The sequence below is a fragment of the Mustela erminea genome, chromosome 1, assembly GCF_009829155.1.
Source record: "Mustela erminea isolate mMusErm1 chromosome 1, mMusErm1.Pri, whole genome shotgun sequence".
NCBI lineage: Eukaryota > Metazoa > Chordata > Mammalia > Carnivora > Mustelidae > Mustela > Mustela erminea.
This window is the reverse complement of record NC_045614.1, coordinates 67720920-67748759: the sequence shown is the minus strand read 5'-3', so window position 1 is coordinate 67748759 and position 27840 is coordinate 67720920. Positions and strand designations below refer to the sequence as shown.

Sequence of the window (27840 nt, the reverse complement as noted above, 5' to 3'; positions counted from 1 at the left end):
AGTTCTATTTTCAGCATTCTGAGGAACCTCCATGCTGTTTTCCAGAGTGGCTGCACCAGCTTGCATTCCCACCAACAGTGGAGGAGGGTTCCCCTTTCTCCACATCCTCACCAGCATCTGTCATTTCCTGACTTGTTGATTTTAGCCATTCTGACTGGTGTGAGGTGATATCTCATTGTGGTTTTGATTTGTATTTCCCTGATGCCGAGTGATATGGAGCACTTTTTCATGTGTCTGTTGGCCATCTGGATGTCTTCTTTGCAGAAATGTCTATTCACGTCCTCTGCCCATTTCTTGATTGGATTATTTGTTCTTTGGGTGTTGAGTTTGCTAAGTTCTTTATAGATTTTGGACACTAGTCCTTTATCTGATATGTCGTTTGCAAATATCTTCTCCCATTCTGTCAGTTGTCTTTTGATTTTGTTAACTGTTTCCTTTGCTGTGCAAAAGCTTTTGATCTTGATGAAATCCCAATAGTTCATTTTTGCCCTTGCTTCCCTTGCCTTTGGCGTTGTTCCTAGGAAGATGTTGCTGTGGCTGAGGTCGAAGAGGTTGCTGCCTGTGTTCTCCTCAAGGATTTTGATGGATTCCTTTCGCACATTGAGGTCCTTCATCCATTTTGAGTCTATTTTTGTGTGTGGTGTAAGGAAATGGTCCAATTTCATTTTTCTGCATGTGGCTGTCCAGTTTTCCCAGCACCATTTATTGAAGAGGCTGTCTTTTTTCCATTGGACAGTCTTAACTGCTTTGTCGAAGATTAGTTGACTGTAGAGTTGAGGTTCTATTTCTGGGCTCTCTATTCTGTTCCATTGATCTATGTGTCTGTTTTTGTGCCAGTACCATGCTGTCTTGATGATGACAGCTTTGTAATAGAGCTTGAAGTCCGGAATTGTGATGCCACCAACTTTGGCTTTCTTTTTCAATATCCCTTTGGCTATTCGAGGTCTTTTCTGGTTCCATATAAATTTTAGAATTATTTGTTCCATTTCTTTGAAAAGATGGAGAGTACTTTGATAGGAATTGCATTAAATGTGTAGATTGCTTTAGGTAGCATAGACATTTTCACAATATTTATTCTTCCAATCCAGGAGCATGGAACATTTTTCCATTTCTCTGTGTCTTCCTCAATTTCTTTCATGAGTACTTTATAGTTTTCTGAGTATAGATTCTGTGCCTCTTTGGTTAGGTTTATTCCTAGGTATCTTATGGTTTGGGGTGCAAATCTTTTGATACTGGTTGAGTCCTGATTTAGGACCGAGGATGTGATCTATTCTGGAGAATGTTCCATGTGCACTAGAGAAGAATGTGTATTCTGTTGCTTTGGGATGAAATGTTCTGAATATATCTGTGATGTCCATCTGGTCCAGTGTGTCGTTTAAGGCCTTTATTTCCTTGCTGATCTTTTGCTTGGATGATCTGTCCATTTCAGTGAGGGGAGTGTTAAAGTCCCCTACTATTATTGTATTATTGTTGATGTGTTTCTTTGATTTTGTTATTAATTGGTTTATATAGTTGGCTGCTCCCACGTTGGGGGCATAGATATTTAAAATTGTTAGATCTTCTTGTTGGACAGACCCTTTGAGTATGATATAGTGTCCTTCCTCATCTCTTATTATAGTCTTTGGCTTAAAATCTAATTGATCTGATATAAGGATTGCCACTCCTGCTTTCTTCTGATGTCCATTAGCATGGTAAATTCTTTTCCACCCCCTCACTTTAAATCTGGAGGTGTCTTCAGGCTTAAAATGAGTTTCTTGGAGGCAACATATAGATGGGTTTTGTTTTTTTATCCATTCTGATACCCTGTGTCTTTTGACAGGGGCATTTACATTAACATTAACATTCAGGGTAACTATTGAGAGATATGAATTTAGTGCCATTGTATTGCCTGTAAGGTGACTGTTACTGTATATGGTCTCTGTTCCTTTCTGATCTACCACTTGTAGGCTCTCTCTTTGCTTTTGGGCCCCTTTCAATATTTCCTGTAGAGCTGGTTTGGTATTTGCAAATTCTTTCAGTTTTTGTTTGTCCTGGAAGCTTTTAATCTCTCCTTCTATTTTCAATGATAGCCTAGCTGGATATAGTATTCTTGGCTGCATGTTTTTCTCGTTTAGTGCTCTGAAAATATCATGCCAGCTCTTTCTGGCCTGCCAGGTCTCTGTGGATAAGTCAGCTGCCAATCTAATATTTTTACCATTGTATGTTACAGACTTCTTTTCCCGGGCTGCTTTCAGGATTTTCTCTTTGTCACTGAGACTTGTAAATTTTACTATTAGGTGACGGGGTGTGGGCCTATTCCTATTGATTTTGAGGGGCGTTCTCTGAACCTCCTGAATTTTGATGCTCGTTCCCTTTGCCATATTGGGGAAATTCTCCCCAATAATTCTCTCCAGTATACCTTCTGCTCCCCTCTCTCTTTCTTCTTCTTCTGGAATCCCAATTATTCTAATGTTGTTTTGTCTTATGGTGTCACTTATCTCTTGAATTCTCCCCTCGTGGTCCAGTAGCTGTTTGTCCCTCTTTTGCTCAGCTTCTTTATTCTCTGTCATTTGGTCTTCTATATCACTAATTCTTTCTTCTGCCTCATTTATCCTAGCAGTGAAAGCCTCCATTTTTGATTGCACCTCATTAATAGCTTTTTTGATGTCAACTTGGTTAGATTTTAGTTCTTTTATTTCTCCAGAAAGGGCTTTTATATCTCCCGAGAGGGTTTCTCTAATATCTTCCATGCCTTTTTCGAGCCCGGCTAGAACCTTGAGAATTGTCATTCTGAACTCTAGATCTGACATATTACCAATGTCTGTATTGATTAGGTCCCTAGCCTTCGGTACTGCCTCTTGTTCTTTTTTTTGTGGTGAATTTTTCCGTCTTGTCATTTTATCCAGATAAGAGTATATGAAGGAGCAAGTAAAATACTAAAAGGGTGGCAATAACCCCAGGAAAATATGCTTTAACCAAATCAGAAGAGATCCCAAATCGTGAGGGGGGAGAAAGGGGATTAAAAGAGGTTCAAAAAGGGAGAAAGAAAAAAAAGAAAAGAATTTTAAAAAAAGAAAACGAATAAAGAAAAATATAAAAAAGAAAAAGTACATATATTAGATAAACTAGTTAAAAATCGTTAAAAAAGAAAAGGGTAAAAGTTAAAAAAAATATTTTACCAGAAGGCAAGAAAAAAAACAAAAATGAAAAAAAAATTAAATTAACTGCAAGACTAAACACGGAGAAAGCCATGAGTTCCGTGCTTTGCTTTCTCCTCCTCTGGAATTCTGCTGCTCTCCTTGGTATTGAAACCGCACTCCTTGGTAGGTGAACTTGGTCTTGGCTGGATTTCTTGTTGATCTTCTGGGGGAGGGGCCTGGTGTAGTGATTCTCAAGTGTCTTTGCCCCAGGCAGAATTGCACCGCCCTTACCAGGGGTGGGGCTGAGTAATCCGCATAGGTTTGCTTTTGTTCCCTGAGCTCTTTCCGTAGAGTTCTGGAGGACAGGAATACAAATGGCGGCCTCCTGGTCTCCGGCCTGGAGGAGCCGAGAGCCCTGGGCCCCACTCCTCAGTGCGCCCTCAGAGAACACGCCCAGTAACTCCCGTCTGCCTGACCTCTGGCCCCGCTCCGAGCTCACCGAGCCTGCGACCAGTTCAAGGTAACACCGAGCTGTGATCTTACTGTCGGCTCTGTCTCTGTAGCCGGCTTTCTGTTCCAATACCCACAAGCTCTGCGACACTCAGACACCCCCGATCCTTCTGTGACCCTGCGGGACCTGAGGCCACGCTGACCCCGCGTGGGCTTTGCCCCGGTTTAGCCTCTGGAGCGATGTCCCTCAGCGGAGCAGACTTTTAAAAGTCCTGATTTTGTGCTCCGTTGCTCCGCTGCTTGCCGGGAGCCGGCCCCTCCCCCCGGGGTCTATCTTCCCGTCGCTTTGGATTGACTTCTCCGCCAGTCCTACCTTTCAGAAAGTGGTTGTTTTTCTGTTTCCAGAATTGCTGTTCTTCTTCTCTTGGATCTGCGGATGGATTTGCAGGTGTTTGCAATTTTTAGATAAGCTATCTAGTTGATCTCCTGCTAGCTGAAGTAGTCTCAGCCTGCTACTTCTCCGCCATCTTGACTCCTCCTAGAAGTGCCTGTTGTGTCTTATCCAGTCTACCTCATACCTTTTGTCATGCAACTCCTATCTCTCTTGCCTGTTTACTAAGGGTTGGTTCTGTGTAGATTCTTGTCCTGGGCTCTCTTCTTTCATTCAGTACCTTATCTAAAGCTTCAGTTACCGCTTGCTGTAACCTAATGATTCCCAAAAGTGTACTTCCAGCCCATATTTTTCTCTTGTGCTTACTTAGTCACATGTCTTATTAGTCATCTTGAGCCTCACAACTGCTTTATCTCATTGGATGGTTTGTCTCATTAGATGAAATCTCCTTTCGTTCATTGCCTAAGTGAACATTTTGGCCATCATTCTGGAAACTCACTTAATCCTAATTGATCCAACCTTCTGAATATCTGTCCATTCTCACTGCCAGTTCAGGACACAGTGGTCTTTTTCCTGTTGCACCTCCTCCACACTGCATCTTTTAGTAATCTTTCTGTAAAAGATAAATTTTCTCTACCAGCTTAAAAACCCTGTAGTGACTACTCATTGTCCTCAAGAAAATGGCAAAACAAAGCCTAGCATTTTGCTTGTCATTCCTTCCTTACTCTCACCCCAGCCCTAGACTATGTCCATGTCCCCAAAGGAGCAATGTGCTTTTTTCTCATAGCCTTGAAAAATGTTGTCAGGGACATTTCTTTGTCTTCCTCAAGCCTGGGTTAGCTCTCTACTACTAGTGAATCTTAGTCACTTAATCAGTGACCTCAACTGTCCTGAAACCTCATAGGGCAAAAACTGTCGAAGCCTTGCCCCAGAATGGGCCATAGTGTTTGGGAGGAGACACCTCATACCACTAGCTTAGTTAGGTGGATTTTCCCATATCTTTTTAGGTTAAAATCAACATTTCAGTCTCTATGTTAACACCTTCTGGATAATAGCCTACTTCATGGTAACTGAAAGTTGTTCTCACTCATGCTCAACACAATTGAGACTACTGTCCTCAGCAGAAACAAGATACTTAGAGAAACAGGTTGTGGATAGCCCCATCTACTTTTCTATCATCTACTTTGATATAGATCTCCTTCTCCAACCCCCAGAATGTTTCCCTCTTAATATTTTAGAATGTCAAGAAAGCTCTAGTATGCAATGCAGACACCCCAGAAAGTAAGGGCCAGGAGAGAGCTTTTTCTGAATACCGTTGAAATACATGCTGGATTTTTTTTCCTGGTATACGATTGGCAAATATAGTTTGCAGGCTGAAATTATTTGATACATGTAACTTGATAAACTTTTTTCACCTCAGATAGCCATATGCAAATAAGTGGTGATGGATGATGATATATGTATGACAGTAATTTAGAACATAAGCTGCCAATGTTTGATTTAAAGCCTGTTAATATTTTTTTAGAGAGACCGTACAGCATGGTGATATCAAGTATGGATAGTAGAGCTAGATTACTTGTATTCGAATTCTACCTCCAACACTTATTAGCAGTGTGCGCCTTAGTTTCCTTATCTGTAAAACAGTTAATAGTAATACCTACCTCATAATATTGTGAGGATGATTAAATGAGTTATTATATGTAAAGCCCTAAGTACACACTAGACACTGTGGAAATTTTTTAAAAACTAAGTAAGCTTGAAGAATGAAGAAGTTCAGGGAAGATTTTTATTTTGACCACTCTAGAATCGTTTTTTTCCTTCAAAATGTAAGAAGGGTCAGATGTCAAAAGTTTTATGTGTTCTCACATTTGCCTCTGAAGAAACTGTTTGAAAGGAGCTACCTTCACTGAGATGCATGCATGCTTTGAATTGGCATTTTATGATCTATATAGTCCTACCTCTTGAAGTCATACCATTAAGTCTTAAACAACTAGGGTAGGAGTTTAATCTATGGCTACTCAAATGGGACACAGTTGGGTGCCCAGGTCACTTTTGGTCTCCTAAATAAGTATGCTAGACAGCAGAGCTGTTTACAGTCCTAGGATCAGGAAACCATAAAGCACATCTTACTGGGGCAAATCTTGAAGTTATGGTAAAAACAGTTACTTTTTATTTCCAAACAATTGTAGTTGTTCTAAACCTTCAGAGATACCATTTAAGTTGTAAATGTATTGCTTCTGAAGAGAGAAAAAAAAAGTAAATATTATACTTTGGAACTAAATGTTGGCACTGTTCAGAAATGGGAGCAGGTATCTTAGTCTTAGATTCTTTATAGAATTTGAGCCTCAAGGATATTAGAGTCTGGAAAAAAAGTTGGTTTTCTGGGTTTTGTTTTTATATTTCTTTGGCCAGGAGGTGAGGGAGAAACACAGAAAAATCACATGTTCTTCTCTCTTAACTATTCATTTAACTCTTGTTTTAAAAACTATTTTGAGTTTATCATAAAACTTTGAAAAACATTTGTCACTTTTATTTTCTAAGTGTTTTTCTTCCATATAGGAACTTTGCATTGATGGCGACTAATTTGTGTGTTTTTCTTTTTTTTCTTTTTTTCTTTTTGCATGCTGTCCCCTGTGTTGGAACTCTCAATAGAGAGTAAGTTGGTTCAATATTTGTTGGAAACCTAACTTTACTGCATGACTGTGAAATTAACCCTTTTTCTCTATTTTCTCTCCCGAAGAGTTCATGCAGTGTTGGACCCTTTGCAATCTACGAAATGCTATTTGCAGTTATGCAAACTGTCATTCTGTTTGGAGATGTGCTTTTTAATCTACTAATTAATCTAATTTGATTATGTTCTTCTGTTCTATATTTGATGACTGGCACACCTAAAATGTGAGATTGAGAAAAGACTGCCTCAACTGTAATAGCCCAAAGGTTACATTTTCCATTAAAGTACACTTGTGAGATACGTGGAATTATAAACGGATTCCATTGAAGGGTGGTTCCATTGAATTATTAAAAATAATTCCCAAGTTTCACAATAATTAAAAAGTCTTTAGTCCCAACCTCAACATAAGTACTTTTTCTAATATCCTATAAGCATCATTCCATGAAAGCAAACAACAGTTTATGGAGCAATTTTTCAGATTTTTTTTCTGAAATCTAAACTTTTAGCACTGATATAAATGTACCTACTTTCCACTTTCTTCATTAATTTTAGATAAAGAAAAAGAAGGATATCAACATCTAACAATGAACTCTGTGATAGGGCAGTCAAGTAAGAAATTTTATGTGGAAATTCCCAATATGTGTTTTGAATAGATATATATAGTCATGTATCTTATCACTTAGTAAGTACTATTGATAGGATTTAAGTATTTTGAAAAATAATAGTAGAATTCTGTATGTGGAATACTGTAAATAACACGTCTACATTTTGTTCTCTGTACTTTCATGGTATATAATCAAAAGAAATTTCCACTTAGGAGAAAATAGCAGTTCAGATCTTGGCAGGAACATAAACTTTTGGTATGTCAGCCTGAGAAGAAAGGGCCTCCTGGAAATGACTGGCATGAGTCTAGAGAAGTGGGAGATGTCAGAAAGTTTATAGGAGAGAGAAAGATGTTAATCTTGGTTTGAATGAAGCAAGGATCTTATACATCTTCCCTTGCCATTGAGAAAAAAGGGCTGGCTATCAATTATAGGGTAAGTTTCCACATAAGAGAAAATCCTTATTCTTTAAAGACTTTTTCTGCACGTTAATTGAACAACATTTGTTCAGTCTTCAGCCTCTGGTAAACTTTGAGCTTGATTCTAATTGATAATGCAAGACTATATAACAATAGAGGCTTTATTCTCAAATGTTACATGTTCCAAATGGGAAGATGATATACATACAGAAGTTAAATAGCACCATAAAGCACATCCCACAAAGGTTCCAAGTGTCTATATTCTGACATGGTCTAAGAAGCTTTTTGGCTGGGATTTGAGCAGTAAACTTTGTAGCAAGTCACAGGCTATGTGTAAATAGAGGGGCAGGGTAGGAAATCAGGAGTGGGTAAGAAGTGCTCAGAGACAAAGACTTTACGTTGCCAGATAGTCCAAGATCAGTTTGGAGATTTAGACCATTGTCTAAGCATTTGAGACATTATTTTGTAGACTATTCTAAAGGCAGTGGAGGATTTTGTTTCTCTCAGAAGAATGGTATCACAGTCTGATGGTGAAAAAGAAGCATGAGTTGGCCTGCTGCCTGTTCTGTAAATAAAATTATATTGGATCACAGCTGTATTCACTTGTTTGCATCCTGTCTATTGCTGTGCTACTGTGGCAGAGTAGTTGTGATAATAGACACTGTATGGCCTCCAAAGCCATATGTACTTACCTGGCCTCTTCCAGAAAGCAGACTTGAAGTCAGAAAGACCTGGTGCCTACTTGATAGTAGGATGAATAGATTTGGGAAGGGCCAAAAGAATGCTATTTCAGAGGTCCTGGGGCCTTCCAGGCTAGAGCAAAGTGGGCCTGTTAAAGAGCAGAGCAGGCCTATTAAAGTCACACTTTTGATGAAAAGCAAATCAAGATGAAGTCTGGCTTTTTTATTTTTTCTTTAAGATTTTTATTTGTTTGACACACACAGAGAGAGAAGACAAGCAGGCAGGGGGGAGGGAGAAGCAAGCTCCCCGCCTGATGTGGCACTTGATCCCAGGACCCTGGGATCATGACCTGAGCTGAAGGCAGCTGTTTAACTGACTGAGCCATCCAGGAAGGCAGCCGCTTAACTGACTGAGCCATCCAGGTGCCACTGAAGTCTGGCTCTTAATCACTGCACATTTAGAATGCAGAAGGAAAATGCCTGGCAACAGAAATGAAAGAAGGAATATAACAAGAGGAAAGCAGTGGCAAGCTACAGAATGGCCAAGCATACTAAGCTAATGAAAAAGCTCCTACTTCTTCTCATGATCAGAAGATAGTTGGTGGGAAGGAAACTGACAGAGAAATTCTTGAGACATTGTCTTCTGTAGCTGTAACCAAAGGATTTAGATTGAGTGTAAAGATAGTAGAGGAGACCATGCTATAGAGAGCAAGAATCCAGAATAGAAAGATTAGTCTTAAAGAGGAATAAAATTGTCTCTCCCTTATAGAAACAGTTATTAGAAGGATGGTTATAGAGGAAATCAAAGTGAGGGAAAAAGTCAGTGGAGAGTTTTATGTTGAATGACAGTCAAGTGCATGAGGTAAGTTATCTTGTAATAGAACGGATGGAACATAGCTGAAAGCCAACCAACTTAGTTTTAAGTCGTGACCCAACCATTGACTATGGAAACCTTGAACAAGTCACCTCATTTTCTTATTCTCAGTTTCTTGAGAACCAGATAAAATGGGAGAGTCGACTTTGGGATTCTAATGTTGATTTTACTATAGTGAAAGCTTAAAGTAAGAATCCTCAGGAAGAGAGGCAAGAGTTGAAACAAGATTAAAAGTAAATCAAAGAATTAGAGTGTTGTGCCTGGCAAACTAGGTTTGGGGGATGGGCAGAAAACCCTGATGTGTCCTGTTTGCTGTAATTCCTGAGGTGTAAGTACCCGACCATGGCTAATTTCAGGCTATTAACTACCTAACGAAATTCCTGAATATTTAACAGTCAGCTTTCTAGTCAAGTACTAACTGAGTCAACACAGCACTAGACAGATTTTAATAAGATGCATTACTTAAGAACACAAGCTTTCCTTAAAATTTTTTATCTTATAAAATTTTTTAAACTAGTAGATTAATATTGGAACCAAGTATAAAACCCACTGAAAGAAATGGAGACTAATAGCCTTCAATGATTTTTTAGAAATCACTAAAATTAAGGTGTAGATTTGTGTAGTTATAGTTACCCACATCACTTACATTTGGGGCAGTTTTAATAAATACTATATCTCATACCGAAAGGATTTGTGACCACTGACATATTGAGAAATCCAGGAGTCTCTAATTAGCCCAATATGTCAGAATGTTCTTATATTTTAAGGTAGCTGTCAGCAAAGTCATCTTCTGATTAACTCATTGCCATTTTTCCAAAGAGCTGAGAGGTGGTGAGGCTATCAGTAGGTAATTGCTTGCCCTAAATTTTAGATAAAATGGATTTCAGTTTAACTAGGCATCATTGACAGCATTAGGTGTGCCAGCCATTATAGCCAAAGTTTCTTTACCAAGTGATGCTGCATGGAATAGCTAATTGTTGAACTTCTGCGCAGAAGTTGGATAACAGTTCAAACATACTCTTGTATCACAGAGTCCAATGAAAAGCAAGAGAGATTGTTTTTCCGCTTGGCTGCCAATCGCTGTGCCTCTGATTCCTGTATTCCCTTTCTATTTTGGTTTAGAATTGATCATAGAGGTCAATATTTCCTCCTTTTTCTCTTCCTTTCCCCATTTATCCACTGTAGGTATTCAGCATGTTTTTGGAGACTCTAGTGGATTTCATACAAGTCCACAAAGATGACCTTCAAGACTGGTTGTTTGTACTGCTGACGCAACTATTAAAAAAAATGGGTGCTGATTTGCTTGGGTCTGTTCAGGCAAAAGTTCAGAAAGCCCTTGATGTTACCAGGTAATGTTTTCTTTAGACACTTCAAGTTTATCCAGTAGTAATCAGAAATGTTTAGTTTCTGTGTTTAGATTTCTGAGCCCTTCTGATCCATTTAGGCTGCGTGGGCTTCCTGTGAAAATTGTTAATGATACCCATTCACATCGATATATCTAATACAGCATTGGTCCTTAAATCGAACACTGCCTTTCTTTTCTAAAACTGTCATGAGCATTGGTTGAGTAATTCAAAGGTGGTATTTTATCTTAATTAGGATATTCAAAGCAGAGTTGAAGATCTTACTCAGTCTAATGTAAACATAAAAAATAGTTCCTAAATTTAAAAAGAATGTTTTATTATAACACTTAAATATTCAGAATCTTTTTTCAGAAGATTTTGAACAATGATACATTTCTTTCTTGTGTAGATTGTTGAGGTGACTTATTTCAAATACCCACTTACTAGATTGAGGTGAGTCTAGAATTCAGTTATTAGGTCTGGGGAAATAACTCCAATAATGTTCAACTTAATTTTTTCTTTTACTTTTTTATTTTAAAGATTTTTTATTCATTTATTTTAGATATTTTATTTGAATATTTTTATTCATTTATTTTAGAGAGCGTGCAAGTGGGGAAGGGTAGAGGGAGAGGGAGAGAGAGAATCTCAAGCAGACTCCCTGCTGAGCATGGAGCCTCATGTGGGCCTCTGTCTTACAACATGAGCATGACCTGAGCTGAAATCAAGAGTTGGATTATTAACCAACTGAGGCACCCAAGCACCCACAATTTTTTTTTTTCTGATTAAATTCATACCTGAGTCAAGATAGACCATTATTTACTATAGTGTTGCTTTTTAACCCCCATAGGATATAGAGTGAAATGTTCACATTATTCTGGGAATAACTTAGGTGCTGTAAGTAGTATAAACTATACCACTTACAGATACTACTTCATGCATGCTCTTTGAATGGCATATTATGTTTTGGTATTAAGCATAATCTTCTGTTTACTTTGCTAAATGTTTACTTGATTAATTTTTGTTTTGCTTTATTCTTTCCTTCTTTCAGAGAATCTTTTCCAAATGATCTTCAATTTAATATTCTAATGAGATTCACTGTTGATCAGACCCAAACACCAAGCTTGAAGGTAAAAAATTGGAAGTCTTTTGAAGATATTGTAAGGAATTGAAGTATTTTATTAATAAAGTTATGTTGATATTTGTATTTCTGCCCAATGAGAAGCTGTTCCATCAGTGGATTTTGTTTTTATAAACTTTCAGACAGTCAAGCCAGCACTTCGGGACCAGCTTCACTCTTTTTGGAGCTCCAAGGTTTTTTTTTGTTTTTGTTTTAATCTTCACTATTTCTTTTCTTAACTCTCTGTAAAACTCTCTGCCGTGTTTCAGAGAATGTTTGTATGCATCTGGTTTCAACTACTAACCTCTGTAAGCCCTTTAAGCATGCACAGATTTTATTTCAAATGTTACTCAATTGCCAGACTATATCTGGAGAAGCTTACGGGGAATTTCCATTTAGAAAGCAGTGCAAGTATGGCCGTCTAACTCTAAGCTGGTAATGCAGACTTGCTCTATAAAGTCTTACCTAATTTTATGTTTGTGATTTCCCAATACCTTTTCTTTTTTTTTTTTTTTTTTTTCAAAGTTTAGAAGTTTGAATAGGTATTTTGGGCAAAATGTCAGTTTTGCCTATGTATTTATTTTAGTAAACAAAAATTTTTAAGTTTAATCTCCCTGCTATTTTCCAGTTCTCCTTAACTGAAATAGTAACTTTTCTTTTTACAATGTGATATTTCTAATGTGTGCATAAAATTCAGAATCAGAATTAACTTTCTCAATTATTATTAGCACACTTTTTTAAATGAATTTATGTGAAAATGAGATGGATTCCAATTTGTGACTCAAAATAATTACTACATTTAACATAGAAGAAAAAAAATTATACGTAAAAGCCCCTGAATTCTTTACTAAAGATATTTTCTTTGTGAGTTTTATTAAGTGAGATTAAAGTCAGGGAAATAACAAGCATATGTGCATTTACAAGCCTTAAATTTTTCTGCTCTCTTCTGCACGAAATCTATTTCTACAAGCATTATTGCCCATGATTGATTTTCCTTTAAGTTTCTGAATATGATTTTGCCTTAAAAATCACAATTGTGTTTCTTACAGGGTTGAGTTACTCAACATAACGTTAATTTCTCAGAGCTGCTTTGTGAAAGGGATTCCATTTATTTTGATTTTAATCTACAGAAGGAGAATCATTTACTTGATTTTACTGATAAATGTTTTGAACTCGTTCTTTGTCCTACCCATTGTGCAAGGCAATCCTAGGAATATAAAATTTTATAATTTTTTATTATAATGCACAATAAAATTATAATAAGGGCTATGATTTAGGTACCAGCGGTAGGTAGGTATTCAAGTGCTACTGAAAATGTACATAGAGCTGTTTCATGGGCTAGTAGAAAGGGAGGTCCAAACCATTCGCTTAAGAAATAAAGAAATAAAGATAGATAGATAGTGGGAAACAGACAGATTAAAATTAGTTTTCCTGTTGGAAAATGGAGACTGGAATTACAGACTGTTTCTCTGAAAGCCATATATTTATATGAGCTGTATATTTATATGGATTTTGTATATACATGCATTACATTTTATGTCAACATACACACATAGCAAAGCTATAAGGGAAAATCACTCTTCAACTCCTTAGTTAATATTTTAGAATAACAAGGAAAAGTTAAATTGGAGTCATATGTATGCCAAAATAAATAACTTTCAGATCGGTTACAGATTAAGATTAAAAATCAGTTCTGAACAGGTTATAGAAAAACACAAACAGCTTGAGTGTGAGATCTATAAAGTTCTTTATTGAAAAAATGATGGATCTTGCAGATAAAGGAGAAAATTTTATACAAAATTTTATCTCCCACAGTCATGTGGTTAAATATCAGAAAAGAAGCAATAGAATGGGAGAAATGGCAATACAGAGTGATTTTGAGTAAGTAATAGTTTAAAAAATAATTTTGGTGACTTCTTTTTCTGGGTTTCACAGATATGTTGTAAAGTTATGCACACTTGAGCAGCAAGGTAATTTTTACTTCCCTGAAGAAGAATGAACGTGTGTGTTATTAAAATTACAGATTATGTATATAAATTTATGAAATCTCCTACTTAAATCTAAACTTTCAAATGATTATTATATATGTATTGTGATTATTTTGCCTAGTGGTATAGTAAACACACCTACTCTGTGAAACTCTTTTAAAACTTCATGTGTGTGGGGCATCTGGGTGGCCTCTGCCCTTGGCTTGGGTCATGGTCTCAGGGTCCTGGGATCGAGCCCTGCATCAGGCTCTCTGCTCATTGGGGAGCCTGCTTCCCTATCTCTCTCTGCCTACTTGTGATCTCTCTCTCTCTGTCAGGTAAATAAATAAAATCTTTAAAAAAATTTTTTTTTTAGAATTTAAAAATAAATAAATAAATAAAACTTTATGTGCCTCTGTAAATTGCCAGGACACTGCACTAGTTAAATCTCACATAGCACAAGTAAGTATATTCAACTATAGATGGTGGCAAATTGAAAACAAACTACACTGATGTTCATTCTTTGATTTACTATTACCACCTTTCAGTTACTCACACTGATAGAAGGTGACATGGCTTTAAGAACCCAGAATGTTAGGTGCTGCCATAATTTATTAGGCCTGCTACTGCAGAATTAACCCTAAGTCTCTTTCCCTTAGTACCTAAGGTGGCTGATAACTCTCAGGTTTTTTCCAATATATCTCTTATAGTTCTTAAAATTCATTCATTTTGAAATGAATGTAATCTGATCACTTTTTTCTTTTAAAAAAGTTTTTAAAGATTTATTTCTTTTAGAGAGAAGGAGCATGCCCAAGAGAGAGGGGAGAGGGAAAGAGAGAGAAAGGAGAGAAGCAGACTCCCTGCTGAGCAGAGAGCTCAATCACACGGCCCCAAGACCACAACCTAAGCCAAAACAAAGAGTCGGACACTTACCCAACTGAGGAACCCAGGCCCAGGCACCCCCTTTTTCTTTTAAAAATAGGAGTCAGAAGTGGGGAAATGTACAAAAGTCAGCCTTATTTTAACAGTTAACTTCCTATATATTGATTTAGCACAGTACTTCTCAAGGACTTTATTTGGGTTGAGTGAGACAAGTGGCATCTTTAGATCAATAAGAAGAGAAGAAGGATCATTGTTATCTTGATCTTTGGTGATGTTTTTTCAAAGTTTCTGTTTTAATCATACACATAAACCTTCCAATCAGCAAATCAGTATTTAATATATGTTTAGCATCTTCTTTATCCAAGGACTGTACACTATGCCAGGTGCCATTTCCAAACTGCACTAGCAAAGTTCTTTAGAACCATTATTTACAAATCCTAGAATGTTAGAAGATGTGACAGTTGTTCTCATCCTGTTTTTCTGCTCCAACATACCTGAGAGAAAGGTGATGATTTAACAGTGCTTACTCTAAGGATAACAAAGTCTGACCATAAGGAAGAAGCATGTGTGTTTGCCCCACCTCCTGCTGATTTTGAAGCCTGCATTCAACCCCACACCTATCTTCCATGTACCCAAGCATCAGGAATTACAAATAAGAGTTGTATTTTCTCCAGTGGTACTTCTGTAAAAAATTTTTTGTGACACTTCTTTCGAAAGGTAGTAATTCTGGCAGTTGATGGACCTATTAAGGTACATGATATTTGGTGAATGTTACTGTTATGTTTGGGGGGAAACCTGTATTGCCCACCGCAATTACTTACTTGGTTTATGATACCGTATTTCCAGTATACTTTTGGTTCATTTCCCCAAAAGCCAAATTATACTTAATTTATAAAGGCTGACTCCCAGGGAAATCTAGACAAGAGTTAGCTATAAGCTCTGAAGGCAGGCTCAAGGAAAAGGGTCTAATTTTATCAAGAAGAGTCTTCAGGCGTTGTTCAGAAACAGGGAATGAAACACCTGGCACTTTAAAGTTCTGCTATATATGAAAACAAAAATCCACATTACCATGTATTTGTATCTCAGATATGTAAGTGATTATATAATTTCTTTTTTGTTGTTGATGGTGTTTCATTTTGTATTGGTCAAAAAAATAATCACCTGATTGTTTCTGAAGTATTATCTGTATCCCTCAGTGACCATCTGACTGTCCTCTCATTTTGCTTACCTCTGTAGGTGAAGGTTGCTATCCTTAAATACATAGAAACTCTGGCCAAACAAATGGATCCAGGAGATTTTGTAAATTCCAGTGAAACTCGCCTGGCAGTATCTCGGGTTATCACTTGGACAACAGAACCCAAAAGTTCTGATGTTCGGAAGGTATGTTTTAATTTAAGGTTTAGAAGGTAAATTAGAAAAGCAAGTCAGTTGTTTTGGATTGCCAATGAAAGGAATTAATATTTCAGGACATTACCAGTTAGTATTAAGTTATTTACCTGGTAACATGAAGACTTTTCTTTTTAATGTTCTCTTTTAAATTATTTTAAATTTTATCCAATTAATGTGAGTATAATATAAAAAAGACTGTCCTGGGGCACCTGTATGGTTAAGCATCTGACTCTTGGTCTCAGTGTTTGTTGTGATCTCATGGGTCATGAGATCAAGCCCTGATGACTCAGGGCTCAGCAGGGAGTCTGCTTGAAGATTCTGTCCCTCTGCCGCTCCTTTCCACTCGCATGCGTGCTTTCTCCCTCCATCTCTAAAATAAATAGCTCTTTTTCTTTCTTCCCTTTTTTTTTTAATAAATCTAAAGATAGGTTTAATAAACCTAAAAATAACTGTCCCGGGGCGCCTGGGTGGCTCAGTTGGTTAAGCATCCAACTCTTGATTTCAGCTCAGGTCATGATTTCAGGATTGTGAGATTGAGCCCTGCTTTGGGCTTCGTGCTGGGTGTGGAGCCTCTCTCTCTCTCTCCCCCTCTCCCTTCCTCCCCTGCCCCCAAAAATAAATAAATAAATATTAACTGTCCTTGCCACAATCTTCCCAAGCTCTAATCTTGTAACCATTCAAAATATAGTCAACCCTTGTTAGTAACCAAAATATTTAGAGAATTTTTATGTCTCAACATCCAAAAGAACAAATAATCCAACTAAAATGGGCAGAAGACATGAACAGACATTTCTCCAAAGAAGATACACAGATGGCCAACAGACATATGAAAAGATGCTTCACATCACTCATCATCAGGGAAATGCAAATTAAAACCACAGTGACTTATCACCTCACAGCTATCAGAACATCTAAAGTCAAAAACACAGATAACAAGTGTTGGGATGGGTGTGGAGAAAAGGGAACCCTCTTGCATAGTTGGTAGGAATCCAAATTGGTGCAGCCACTGTGAAAAACAGTATGGAGGTTTCTCAAAAAATTAAAAATAGAAGTACTCTATGATCCAGGAATTGCAGTATTGGGTATGTACCCAAAAAATACAAAAACACTAACTCAAAAGGTTACATGCACCCCTATGTTTATAGGAGCATTATTTACAATAGTCAGACTATGGAAGCAGACCAAGTGTCCACTGATAGAGGAATGGATAAAAAAAGAGGTGCTATATATACACACATATATATAAATATATAATGGAATGTTATTTAGCCATAAACAAGAATGAAGTCTTGTCATATGAACAACATGGATAGAACTAGACAGTATAATACTAAGCACAATAGTCAGGAAAAGACAAATACTATATGATCTCACTCACATGGAATTTAAGAAACAAAGGGGAAAAAAGAGACAAACCAAAAAACAGACTTTTTTTTTTTTTAAAGATTTTATTTATTTATTTGTCAGAGAGAGAGGGAGAACACAAGCAGGCAGAGAGGCAGGCAGAGGCAGAGAGAGAAGCAGGCTCCCCACTGAGCAAGGAGCCCGATGCGGGACTCGATCCCAGGGTCCTGGGATCATGACCTGAGCCGAAGGCAGCAGCTCAACCAACTGAGCCACCCAGGTGTCCCAGAAATAGACTTTTAATTATAGAAAACAAACTGGTGGTTACCAGAGGGGAAGTGAATGAGGGGATGGGGGGAAAGGGAAGGTGATTAAAGAGTATACTGAACATAATCAACCAAAAAAGTGAAATAAAAAAATACTTGACCATTGAACAGCACAGATTTAAACGGCAGTGGTCTACTTACATGCAGATATTTTTTATAGTATGGTACTATAAATATATTTTCCTTAGGATTTTCTTAATAGCATCTTTAGTTTATTGTAAGAATACAGTATATAATACATAGAGCACACGAAAGATATGTTGATCTGCTGTTTATATTGCCACTAAGGCTTCTGTCAACAGTAGACTATTAGTAGTTCAGTTTCGGGGAGAGTCAAACTATAAAAAAAATGAAGAGATTCAACTGTGCGGGAGGTTGGTGCTTATTCAAGGGTCAACTATAGTCCAAATCTTTCCCCTTGCAGGTACCATTGTATTTCAAATAAGAGTTTACAATATTACCTGATCTACTCATTTTAGGTATTATCTGTTGATCTGTTGATAAATTTAGCCATTATGTAGCTTTCTATCTATCTTTGTACATAAGAACTTAGCTTTGGGGACACCTGGGTGGCTGAGACAGTTGATCATCTGCCTTCCAGGACCCTGGGATCGAGTCCCCATCGGACTCCTTACTCAGTGGGGAGCCTGCTTCTCCCTCTGCCTGCCACCCCCCCACCTTGTGCGTGCGCTCTCTCTCTCTCTCTCTGACAAATAAATAAAATCTTTAACAACAACAAAAAAACTTAGCTTTACCCATACCATTCCCACATCCTTTCCTAAATCTTTCGCCATTATCTTCAGAATACTTAGGAATCAACCATTGTTAATCAGTACAAAAGATTTACCTTTTGACTGTGGAAGTGTTCACTCCTACAACAAATGGTTTCTCCTTTCTTAAGCTTTGTCATGGTGTAAATAATTTACCTTGTTTTCCATTTCCCTGGTTGTTTTCTTTTTTTAATGTTGTTTATCAGTTCATATTTTCAATATCTCTGTAACATGCTTATAGGTAACATTTTCCTTATGCTCAAAAACCTGTTATTTATTTATTTCATGGGGAGCTCCTTTCTAGACCTTCTGTTCTCTTCATCATCTTCCTAAGACTTCGCTTCACCCTTTACTTTCACCCTATATGTAGCTCTGTTTACTCTCTTCTTTTGTGAATCATTTTCTTTGATATATGCTGTAAAGAAGACACAGAATATATATTTTGTGACCTTTATTTCTAATGGTGAACATTTTACTCAACAGAAGCAGAATATATATATTCTTCTTAAGTGTATATGGAACAGTCTCCAGGATAAGACCATATGCTAGGTGATGAAATAAACCTAGGCGATGAAATAAACCTCAGTAGTTATTTTCTTAAAAGAATAAAAATAATACAAAGTATGTTCTCTGCCCACACTGCAATGAAATTAGAAGTTAATAACAGGGAAATTTGTGGGGGGTAGGGAGCTTACAAATACATGGAAACTAAACAACTAATTTCTAAATCACCAGTGTGGATTGAAGAAGAAATCAAAAGGGAAATTAGAGAATACAATGAGGTAAATGAAAATGAAGACATGACATACCAGAATTTATAGGATGCAGCTAAAGCAGTGCTTAGAGTGAAATTTATAAGAGTTAATACTATAATAATAAAGGAGAAAGATCTCAAATTAGTAACCTTAACCACTATCTTATGACACTGGAAAAAGAAGATCAAACTAACCCTAAAGTAAACAGAAAGACAAGACTAAAGCACAAATTGGGGTGCCTGGCTCAGTTGGTAGAGCATGAGACTCATGATCTTCGGAGCCTACTTAGAAAAAAAAGATTAAAGCACAAATCAATAAAACAAAAACAATTAGTGAAACTAAAAGCTGGTTTTTTGTAAGATCAACAAAACTGGCAAACTTTTAATTAGATTGACCAAGAAGAAAAGAGACTAAAATTACTAGAATTAGAAATGAAAGAAGAAATATGACTAACCTTACAGAAATCAAAAGAACTCTAAAGGAGTATTATGAATACTTACATGTCAGTGGTTTAGATGAAATGAACAAATCCCTAGAAAGATGTAGACTACCAAAACTGACTCAGGAAGAAATAGACATTTTAAGAGAACAAGTAAAGAGATTCACTTAGTAATCAAAAAAGTACCCATGAAGAGAAGCCAGGCTCAGATGGCTTCCCTGGCAAATTCCACCAAACAAATTACTACCAGTTCTTTAGAAACTCTTCCAAAAAAACAGAAGGAACACTTTCTAATTCATTGTGTGAGGGCAGTAGTACCTTGATCCCAAAATCAGGTAAAGACACCACACACGCGCACGCGCACACACACACACACACACATAAACTAGAGTGGTATCTTTCACGAATATGGATGCAGTTTAATCCTCGACAAAATATTAGCAAACTAAATCTGCAGCATAAAAAGAGAATTATACACCATGACCAAGTAAATGAGATTTATCCTAGGAAAGGAGAGTTAAATTAACATCTGAAAGTCTATTAAAGTAATACACCATTTTCAGTAGATAATATCTATTGATTGTATCAATAGAAGAGGCACCTAATGGTGCTCCTACCTGGCTCAGTCAGTGGAGCATAGGACTATCCATCTCAGGATTATAAGTTCAAGTCCCGTGTTGGGTGTAGAGATTACTTAAAAATAAAATCTTAAAAGGCGGGGCGCCTGGGTGGCTCAGTGGGTTGAGCCGCTGCCTTCGGCTCAGGTCATGATCCCAGGGTCCTGGGATCGAGCCCCGCATCGGACTCTCTGCTCAGCAGGGAGCCTGCTTCCTCCCCTCTCTCTGCCTGCCTCTCTGCCTGCTTGTCATCTCTCTCTGTCAAATAAATAAATAAAAAATCTTTAAAAAAAAAAATCTTAAAAGGCATCTGGTAAAATCATAACATCCTTTTGTGATTTAACAAAAAATAAATACATGAAAACTAACAATGGAAGGAACTTTCTCAGGCCAGTAGAGGACACCTGCTGATATCCACAGTTAAACCCATACTTAATGGTGAAAGACTGGATGCTTCCTCAAAATTAGCAAGACAACTATGTCTGCTTTCACTGTTTCTGTTCAGCTATGCAATTCAGTATATACTCTGCATTACACTATACTCTGGTCTAAGTGTGCTCTACTGGTGTGGCTAAAAATGTATACATCAACAATTTCTATATCTATTCAACTGGGCATTCTAGCCAGGACAGTCAGGGGAAAATAAGAAATAAAAGGCATCTAGATTGTAAAGTTAGTAATAAAACTATTTCTATTTGCAAATGATACGATCGTGTATAGAGAAAATGCTAAGGAATCACTGAAAAACTATTAGAACTAGTAAGTTCATCAAGTTTGCAGGATATAAAACAGTATGCAGAAATCAGTTATATTTTTAAAACTTTTCAGTGAGCAATCCGAAAATGAAATTAGGGGAAGAATTTCATTTACATTTACAATAGCATCAAAAAGATTAAAATCTATAAGAATACACTTGACAAAAGAAATGCAGAATTTATATAGACACTACCAAATAGTTTTAGAAAAAATTAATGATTTAAATAAACTGAAAAACATTCCATGTTCATGGATGGGAAGGCTTAATAAGATGGTAATACTGCCCAAAGTGATCCGCAGGTAAAATTTGTAGAAATTTGTGAAATCCCAGAAATTTGTAGAAACTTACAAGAAATTTGTTGAAATTTACAAGCTGATTCCAAAATTCTATGGAATTGCAAGGGTTCCATTATAGCCAAAGCAATCTTGAAAAAGTACAAAGTAGGAGGACTTCATACTTCCTGATTTCAAAACCTAGTATGGGCATACCTCAGAAAGATTGCAGATTGTGTTCCAGACCACTGCAGTAAAGCCAAGTGATAGGAATATTTTCATTTCCCAGTGTATATAAGTTACCTTTGCACTATGCTGTGGTCTGTTAAGTGTGCAATTATGTCCAAAAAGATGTACATACCTTAATTTTAAAACACTGCCAAAAAATGCTAACCATCATCTAAGAATTCAGAGTCCTAATCTTTTGGCAGATAAGGGATCTTGTCTCAATGTTTACTGATCAGGGTGGTGGTTGCCAAATGTTGGGGTGGCTGTGGCAGTTATTTGAAAGAAGGCAGCAGTGGTGGAAAACGGTATGGAGGTTTCTCAAACAGAAATAGAAATACCATAGACAGTACTAGGTATTACCCAAACAAGATGAAAACGCTAATTTGAAAAGATGATTTGTATCCCTGTGTTTATTGCAGCATTATTTGCGGCATTATTCACAGTAGCCAAGATGTGGAAGCAATTCAAGTGTCCATTGATAGATGAATGGATAAAGAAGATTAGGTATTCATGTACAATGGACTCTTAGCAGCCATAAAAAAGGATGAGATCTTGCCGTTTGCAACAGCATGCATGGGCTTGAAGGATATTATGCTGTGAGGTTAGTCAGATTGAAAAAGACAAATACCATGTGATTTCACTTAAGTGGAAACCAAAAAAAAAAAAAAAGAAGAATAAACAAAAAGCAGGATCAGACTATAAATATGGAGAAGAAACTGATGATTGCCAGAGGGAACAGGGTAGGGGATGGGGTAAATGGGTAAAGGAGAATGGAAAATACAGGCTTTCAGTTGTGGAATGAATAAGTCATGGTTATAAGAGGCACAGCATAGGAAATACAATTAGTGATATTATAATGATGTATGGTGACACTTAGTTACACTCGCGGTGGGCATAGCATAACATAGAGGTTAAATCATCATATACACTTGAAACCTATGGGACATTGTGTGTCAACTGTACTCAAGTTTTTAAAAACTTTTTTTTAAGATTTTGTTTATTATTTATTTGACAGACAGAGATCACAGGTAGGCAGAGAGGCAGGCAGAGAGAGGAAGGGAAGCAGGCACTCTGCTGAGCAAAAAGCCCAACATGGGGCTCGATCCCAGGATCCTGGGATCATGATCTGAGCTGAAGGCAGAGGCTTTAACCCACTGAGCCATCTAGGTTCCCCTAAAATTGTTTTTAAATCACTAATTCCAAATCAAAATAAAAGTCATTCAGAATTCATTTTTTTAAAAATAAGGGGAAAATGAAGTTTTCTGCATCTATCAACTCTTCTACCGTTTCTCTGTAGTATGAAATGCTGTTTAATAGCATTTTACCCACAGAATTTCTTTCAAAATTGGATACAGTCCTCTCAGACCTGCAGCTGCTTTACCAACTAACCTGTGTAATATTCTAAATTCTTTGTTATTTCAACAACCTATTATCAGGAGTAGATTCCATCTCAAATAACACTTTCTTTGTTCTTCCGTAAGAAGCAACTTCTTATCTCTTCCAGTTTTGTCATGAGATACCAGCAGTTCAGTCACATCTTTAGGCTTCACTTCTAGTTCTCTTGCTAATTCTACCATATCTGCAGTTATGCCCTCCACTGACGTCTTGAACCCTTCAAAGTCATCCATGAAGGTTGGAATCAACTTTTTCCAGATTCCTGTTACTGTTGATACTTTAATCTCTTCCCAGGAATCACAGATGTTCTTAATGACATCTAGAATGGCAAATCCTTTTTCAAAAGATCTTCAATTTACTTTGCCCAGATCCATCACAGGAATTACTATCTATGGTAGCTATAGCCTTACGAAATGTATTGAAGTTATAAGTCTTCAAAGTCAAAATAACTCCATGATTCTTGGGCTGCAAAATGGCTACTGTCTTAGGGGTGAAGACAACAGTAACTCTCATTGAACATCTCCATTGCAGCTCTGGGTGACCAGGCTCATTGTCAATGAACAGTAGTATTTTGAAAGGAATCTTTTTTTCCTTAGCAGTAGGTTTCAGCAGTGGTTTAAAATATTCAGGAAACCATGTTGAAAATACATGTGCTCTCCCCCAGGCTTTGTTATTCCACTTATGGAGCAGCAGGAGAGTAGATTTAGCATAATTCTGAAGGGCCTTAGGATTTTCACAATGGTAAGTGAAGCGGTGGCTTCACCTTGAAGTCACAGGCTTCGTTATCTCATAACAAGAGAGTTACCCTGTCGTTTGAAGCCAGGCATTGACCTCTCCTCTCTAGCTGTCAAAGTCCTAGATGGCATCTTATTCCTAATATAAATTTGTTTATAATATAAATAAAGTTGTTCCGTCTACATTGAAAATCTGTTGTTTAGTGTAGCTACCTTCATGCATCATCCTAGCTAGATCTTCTGAATGATTTATTGGAACTTCTGTATCAGCACTTTGCTGCTCCACTGTGCACTTTTATGTTATGGAGGGGGCTTCTTCCCTTAAACCTCATGAACCAACTTCTGGTTTCAAACATTCACAGCTTCCTCACCAATCTCAGCCTTCACAAAACTGAGGAGAGTTAAGGCCTTGCTCTGGATGATGCTCTGCCTTCAGGGAGTGTTGTAGCCACTTTGATCTTCTATCCAGACCAATAAAATTCTGTCTCTATATCAGCAATAAAGCTGCGTTGTTTTCTTATCATCTGTGTGTTCACTGGAATAGCACTTTTAATTTCCTTCAAGAACCTTTCCTTCGCAGTCACAAGTTGGCTGTGTGTCACAAGAGGCCTAGCTTTTGGCCTGTCTCAGCTTTTGACTTGCCTTCCTCACTAAGCTTAGTTATTTCTAGCTTTTAATTTAATGTGAGAGACACACAGCTCTTTCTCTCACTTGAACACTTAAAGACCATTGTAGAACCATTAATTGGCCTCATTTCAATCAATATGGTTGTGTCTTAGGGAACAGGGAGTCCCAAGGAAAGGGAGAGAGATGAGAATGGCTGGTCAATGGGACAGTCAGAACACAACATTTAATGATTATGTTCGCCATCTCATATGAACATGATTCGTGGTACCCCAAAACAATTACAATAGTAACATCAGAGATCATTGATCACAGATCACCATACAAATATAATGATGAAAAAGTTTGAAATGTGACACAGAGACATGAAGTGAGTAAATGCTGTTCTTGCTCAGCAGAGTTGCTACAAACTTCCAAAATATATAAGGAACGTATACAACTCAGTACCCAAAAAAACAGTCCAGTTTAAAAATGGGCAAGAGAGGGGTGCCTGGGTGGCTCAGTGGGTTAAGCCGCTGCCTTCGGCTCAGGTCATGATCACAGGGTCCTGGGATCAAGCCCCCCATCGGGCTCTCTGCTCAGCCGGGAGCCTGCTGCTCAGCTGGGAGCCTGCTTCCTTCTCTCTCTCTGCCTGTCTCTCTGCCTGCTTGTGATCTCTCTCTGTCAAATAAATAAATAAAATCTTAAAAAAAAAATGGGCGAGAGACATGAACAGACATTTCTCCAAAGAAGACATACACATGGCCAACAGACACATGAAAAGATGCTCAACTTCACTCATCATCAGGGAAATGCAAATCAGAACTACAAAATATCACCTCAACTTGTCAAAGGGGCTAAAATCAACAATACAGGAAGCAAGTATTGATGAGGCTGTGGAGAAAAAGGAACCTTCTTGCCCTGTTGGTGGGAATGTAAATTGGTACAGCCACTGTATGGAGGTTCCTCAAAAAATTAAAAACAGTACTACCTTGTGATCCAGGAATTGGAATATTGAATATATACCCAAAAAACAAGAACACTAATTCAGAAGGATACATGTACCCCTATGTTTATAGCTGCATTATTTACAATAGCCAAATTATGGAAGCCGCCCAAGTGTCCATCAGTTGATGAATGGATAAAGATGTTTGTATATATGTGGAATATTATCCAGCCATAAAAAAAGAATGGAATCTTGCCATTTACAACATGGATGGAGCTAGAGAGTATAATGCTAAGCAAAATAAGTCAGAGAAAGAAAAACTGTGTGATTTCACTCACATGTGGAATTTAAGGAACAAAACAAAGGGGAGAGGGGCATTTGGCTGGTTCAGTTAGTAGAGCATGTAACTCTTGATCTTGGAATTGTAAATTCAAGCCCCATATTGAGTGGAGAGATTAAAAATAAAATAAAAACTTTAGGGACACCTGTGTTGCTCAGTCACAGGTCAGTCAGTTAAGCTGCTGCCTTTGGCTCAGGTCATGAACCCAGGGTCCTAGGATCGAGTCCTGCATCAGACTCCTTGCTCGGCAGGGAGCCTGCTTCTCTCTCTGCCTCTGCCTGCCACTCTGCCTACTTGTGCGCTTGCTCACTCGCTCGCTCTCTTTCTCTCTGACAAATAAATAAAATCTTTAAAAAAAAATAAAACCTTTAAAAGAGAAAAAAACAAATTGAAGGTTATCAGAAGGAAGATGGGTTGGGGGATGGGTTAAATACTTGATGCAGATTAAGGAGTGCACTTTTGATGAACATCAGGTGATATATGGAATTGCTGAATTACTGTATTATATACCTGAACCTAATAATACTGACACTGTATCTTAACTGGAATTAAAAGCTTAAGAAAAAAGAAATGGAATACAGTATTCTAATGAAGAACTGATTTATGTTGTGAAATAAGTAAATAAATGAATAAGTAAAAATGTATGTAGTAAAGCAAATGTGACAGTAAAGCATAACAAAAATGAAGGACTTTATCAAAATATACTAAAAATACTGCATTTTAAATCATACAGCTTAAACCCATATTATTTAATGCAGAAATAGACAAATCAATAGAACACATAGGAGGCTCAGAGGATCAGAAACAGTTTGGTTTATATGGGAGGTTAATTCATGATAAGGGTGCCACCTCATGAGGAAAGAATATACTCATTGGTAAATGGTTTTGGAACAGTTAGGCTTTCTACCCCTGGAGGGAAAGAAAACTAAGTCTCTTACACAAAAATAAAGCCTAGATGGAATAAAGTATACCTTAACAATCATTAATTCCTTTGCTCAGAGTAACTTGAGGTAGTTTCAGTGTTCCAAAAAAGATCAACAAAGTTGTTTCAAAATACGAGTAGGTTTTGTTGGGGTTTTTTTTAAGATTTTATTTCAGAGAGAGGATGCGTGTGCAAGGGAGAGTTGGGGCAAAGGGAGAAATGGGGGGGGTGCAGAGAATTTCAGGCAAACTCCCTGTTGATTGTGAAGCCTGACAAAGGGCTCTGTCTCATAATACTGAGGTCATGACCTGGACCCAAACCACAAGTGAGACACTTAACTGACTGAACCACCCAGGCATCCCTAAAATAGAAATAGTTTTATTTAAGTACAGTTAACGTGTTCGAGGACATACCCACACAATGTATATTGGGCTTATATTATAGCTGTTGTTTTGTTATATTTTTATTATTTTTATTGTTATATTTTTCCTTCAGCAGTATATGATAACCCTCTCCCGATTTCTTCACGTATAGAGTTCTATCATTCAAGGCCGTGTTGTATAGTGTGTCATTGTTCCAATGTAACATAATTTAACCATCCGCCTCGTGTTTTATATTCAGATATCATAAATATAGAACACTTCAGTTTTCATAGAATGGGGTCTGAAAAGGTCCAGGACAAGATGGACGTATTTTCATCTGAGTCATGATTGTGAACTATTTTGGTTTTTTCCTCTTCTCAGTGAAGTTTCTGTGGTAATCTGAATTTCAAAGTTTGGCTTTCAGTAGCTCTGTTGATTACATTAAAAGGAGGAAGTAAATTTCTCAGTTTTCTTATCTGATCTGAGGAAGCAAATCACAATGCTTTTGTCTGTAAAGGAGCTGCAGGGTTTGAGAGGACTGACTTCATTGTTTTGTTCACATTTCCACCAAAACATTATTTTCCATTTATGTAAAAATGAATAATAAAGTATTAAGTTGCTCTGAGTGGACTTTTTATAGCTTAGGGGAATATATAGGTTTCCCCCACTATCTTAAAATAGAATGTTCCTGTGAAACCTTTCATATGCCAGAATGGTATAAAACAAGGAGACAATTCCATTAATTTATATGGAAAAACTTCTAAGTCTTCCCAGACCCAAAAATAGCATCTTTTTTTGCCTTTCTGATACCTTAGGATACATCTTGCTAACAGACCTACGAAATAAATCAAAGCACAGATGCTTACATATACAGTTCAGCAATGCTATGCTATGGTGACTTGATGCTGAGTTTAGCTCCTGGGTAAGGAGCTTGGTGGTACCATTCTCACTACTCAGAGTGTGTGCTGCCTTTATAATGGTTCACTGCAAAACAAAAGCTGAATACAGTTTTTGCTTTTTGCCTTAATGTAAAGGTGAAGATCTTTTGTTTTTCTTTTGGTTAGGGAAGGCAGGTACTGTTACAGGTCTTTCATAAAAGCAAAGTGGTATAATGTGAACTTTTGGA

General features: G+C 37.3%; 1 protein-coding gene across 46 annotated transcripts in view; it reads left to right on the top strand.

Annotated features, from left to right (window-relative positions):
- Positions 1–27840, top strand: part of CLASP2 (cytoplasmic linker associated protein 2) — a 190212-nt gene that overhangs the window by 135768 nt on the left and 26604 nt on the right. For 24 of the 46 annotated variants that reach the window (XM_032305449.1, XM_032305597.1, XM_032305097.1 and 21 more), the window contains 5 exons: positions 6613–6615; positions 10392–10555; positions 11598–11676; positions 11810–11860; positions 15752–15895. In XM_032305449.1, coding sequence (XP_032161340.1) covers positions 6613–6615; positions 10392–10555; positions 11598–11676; positions 11810–11860; positions 15752–15895 — 441 coding nt within the window. The remainder of the gene's footprint in view (positions 1–6612; positions 6616–10391; positions 10556–11597; positions 11677–11809; positions 11861–15751; positions 15896–27840) is intronic. The other 22 variants (XM_032305950.1, XM_032305237.1, XM_032305762.1 and 19 more) reach the window with 3 other exon arrangements.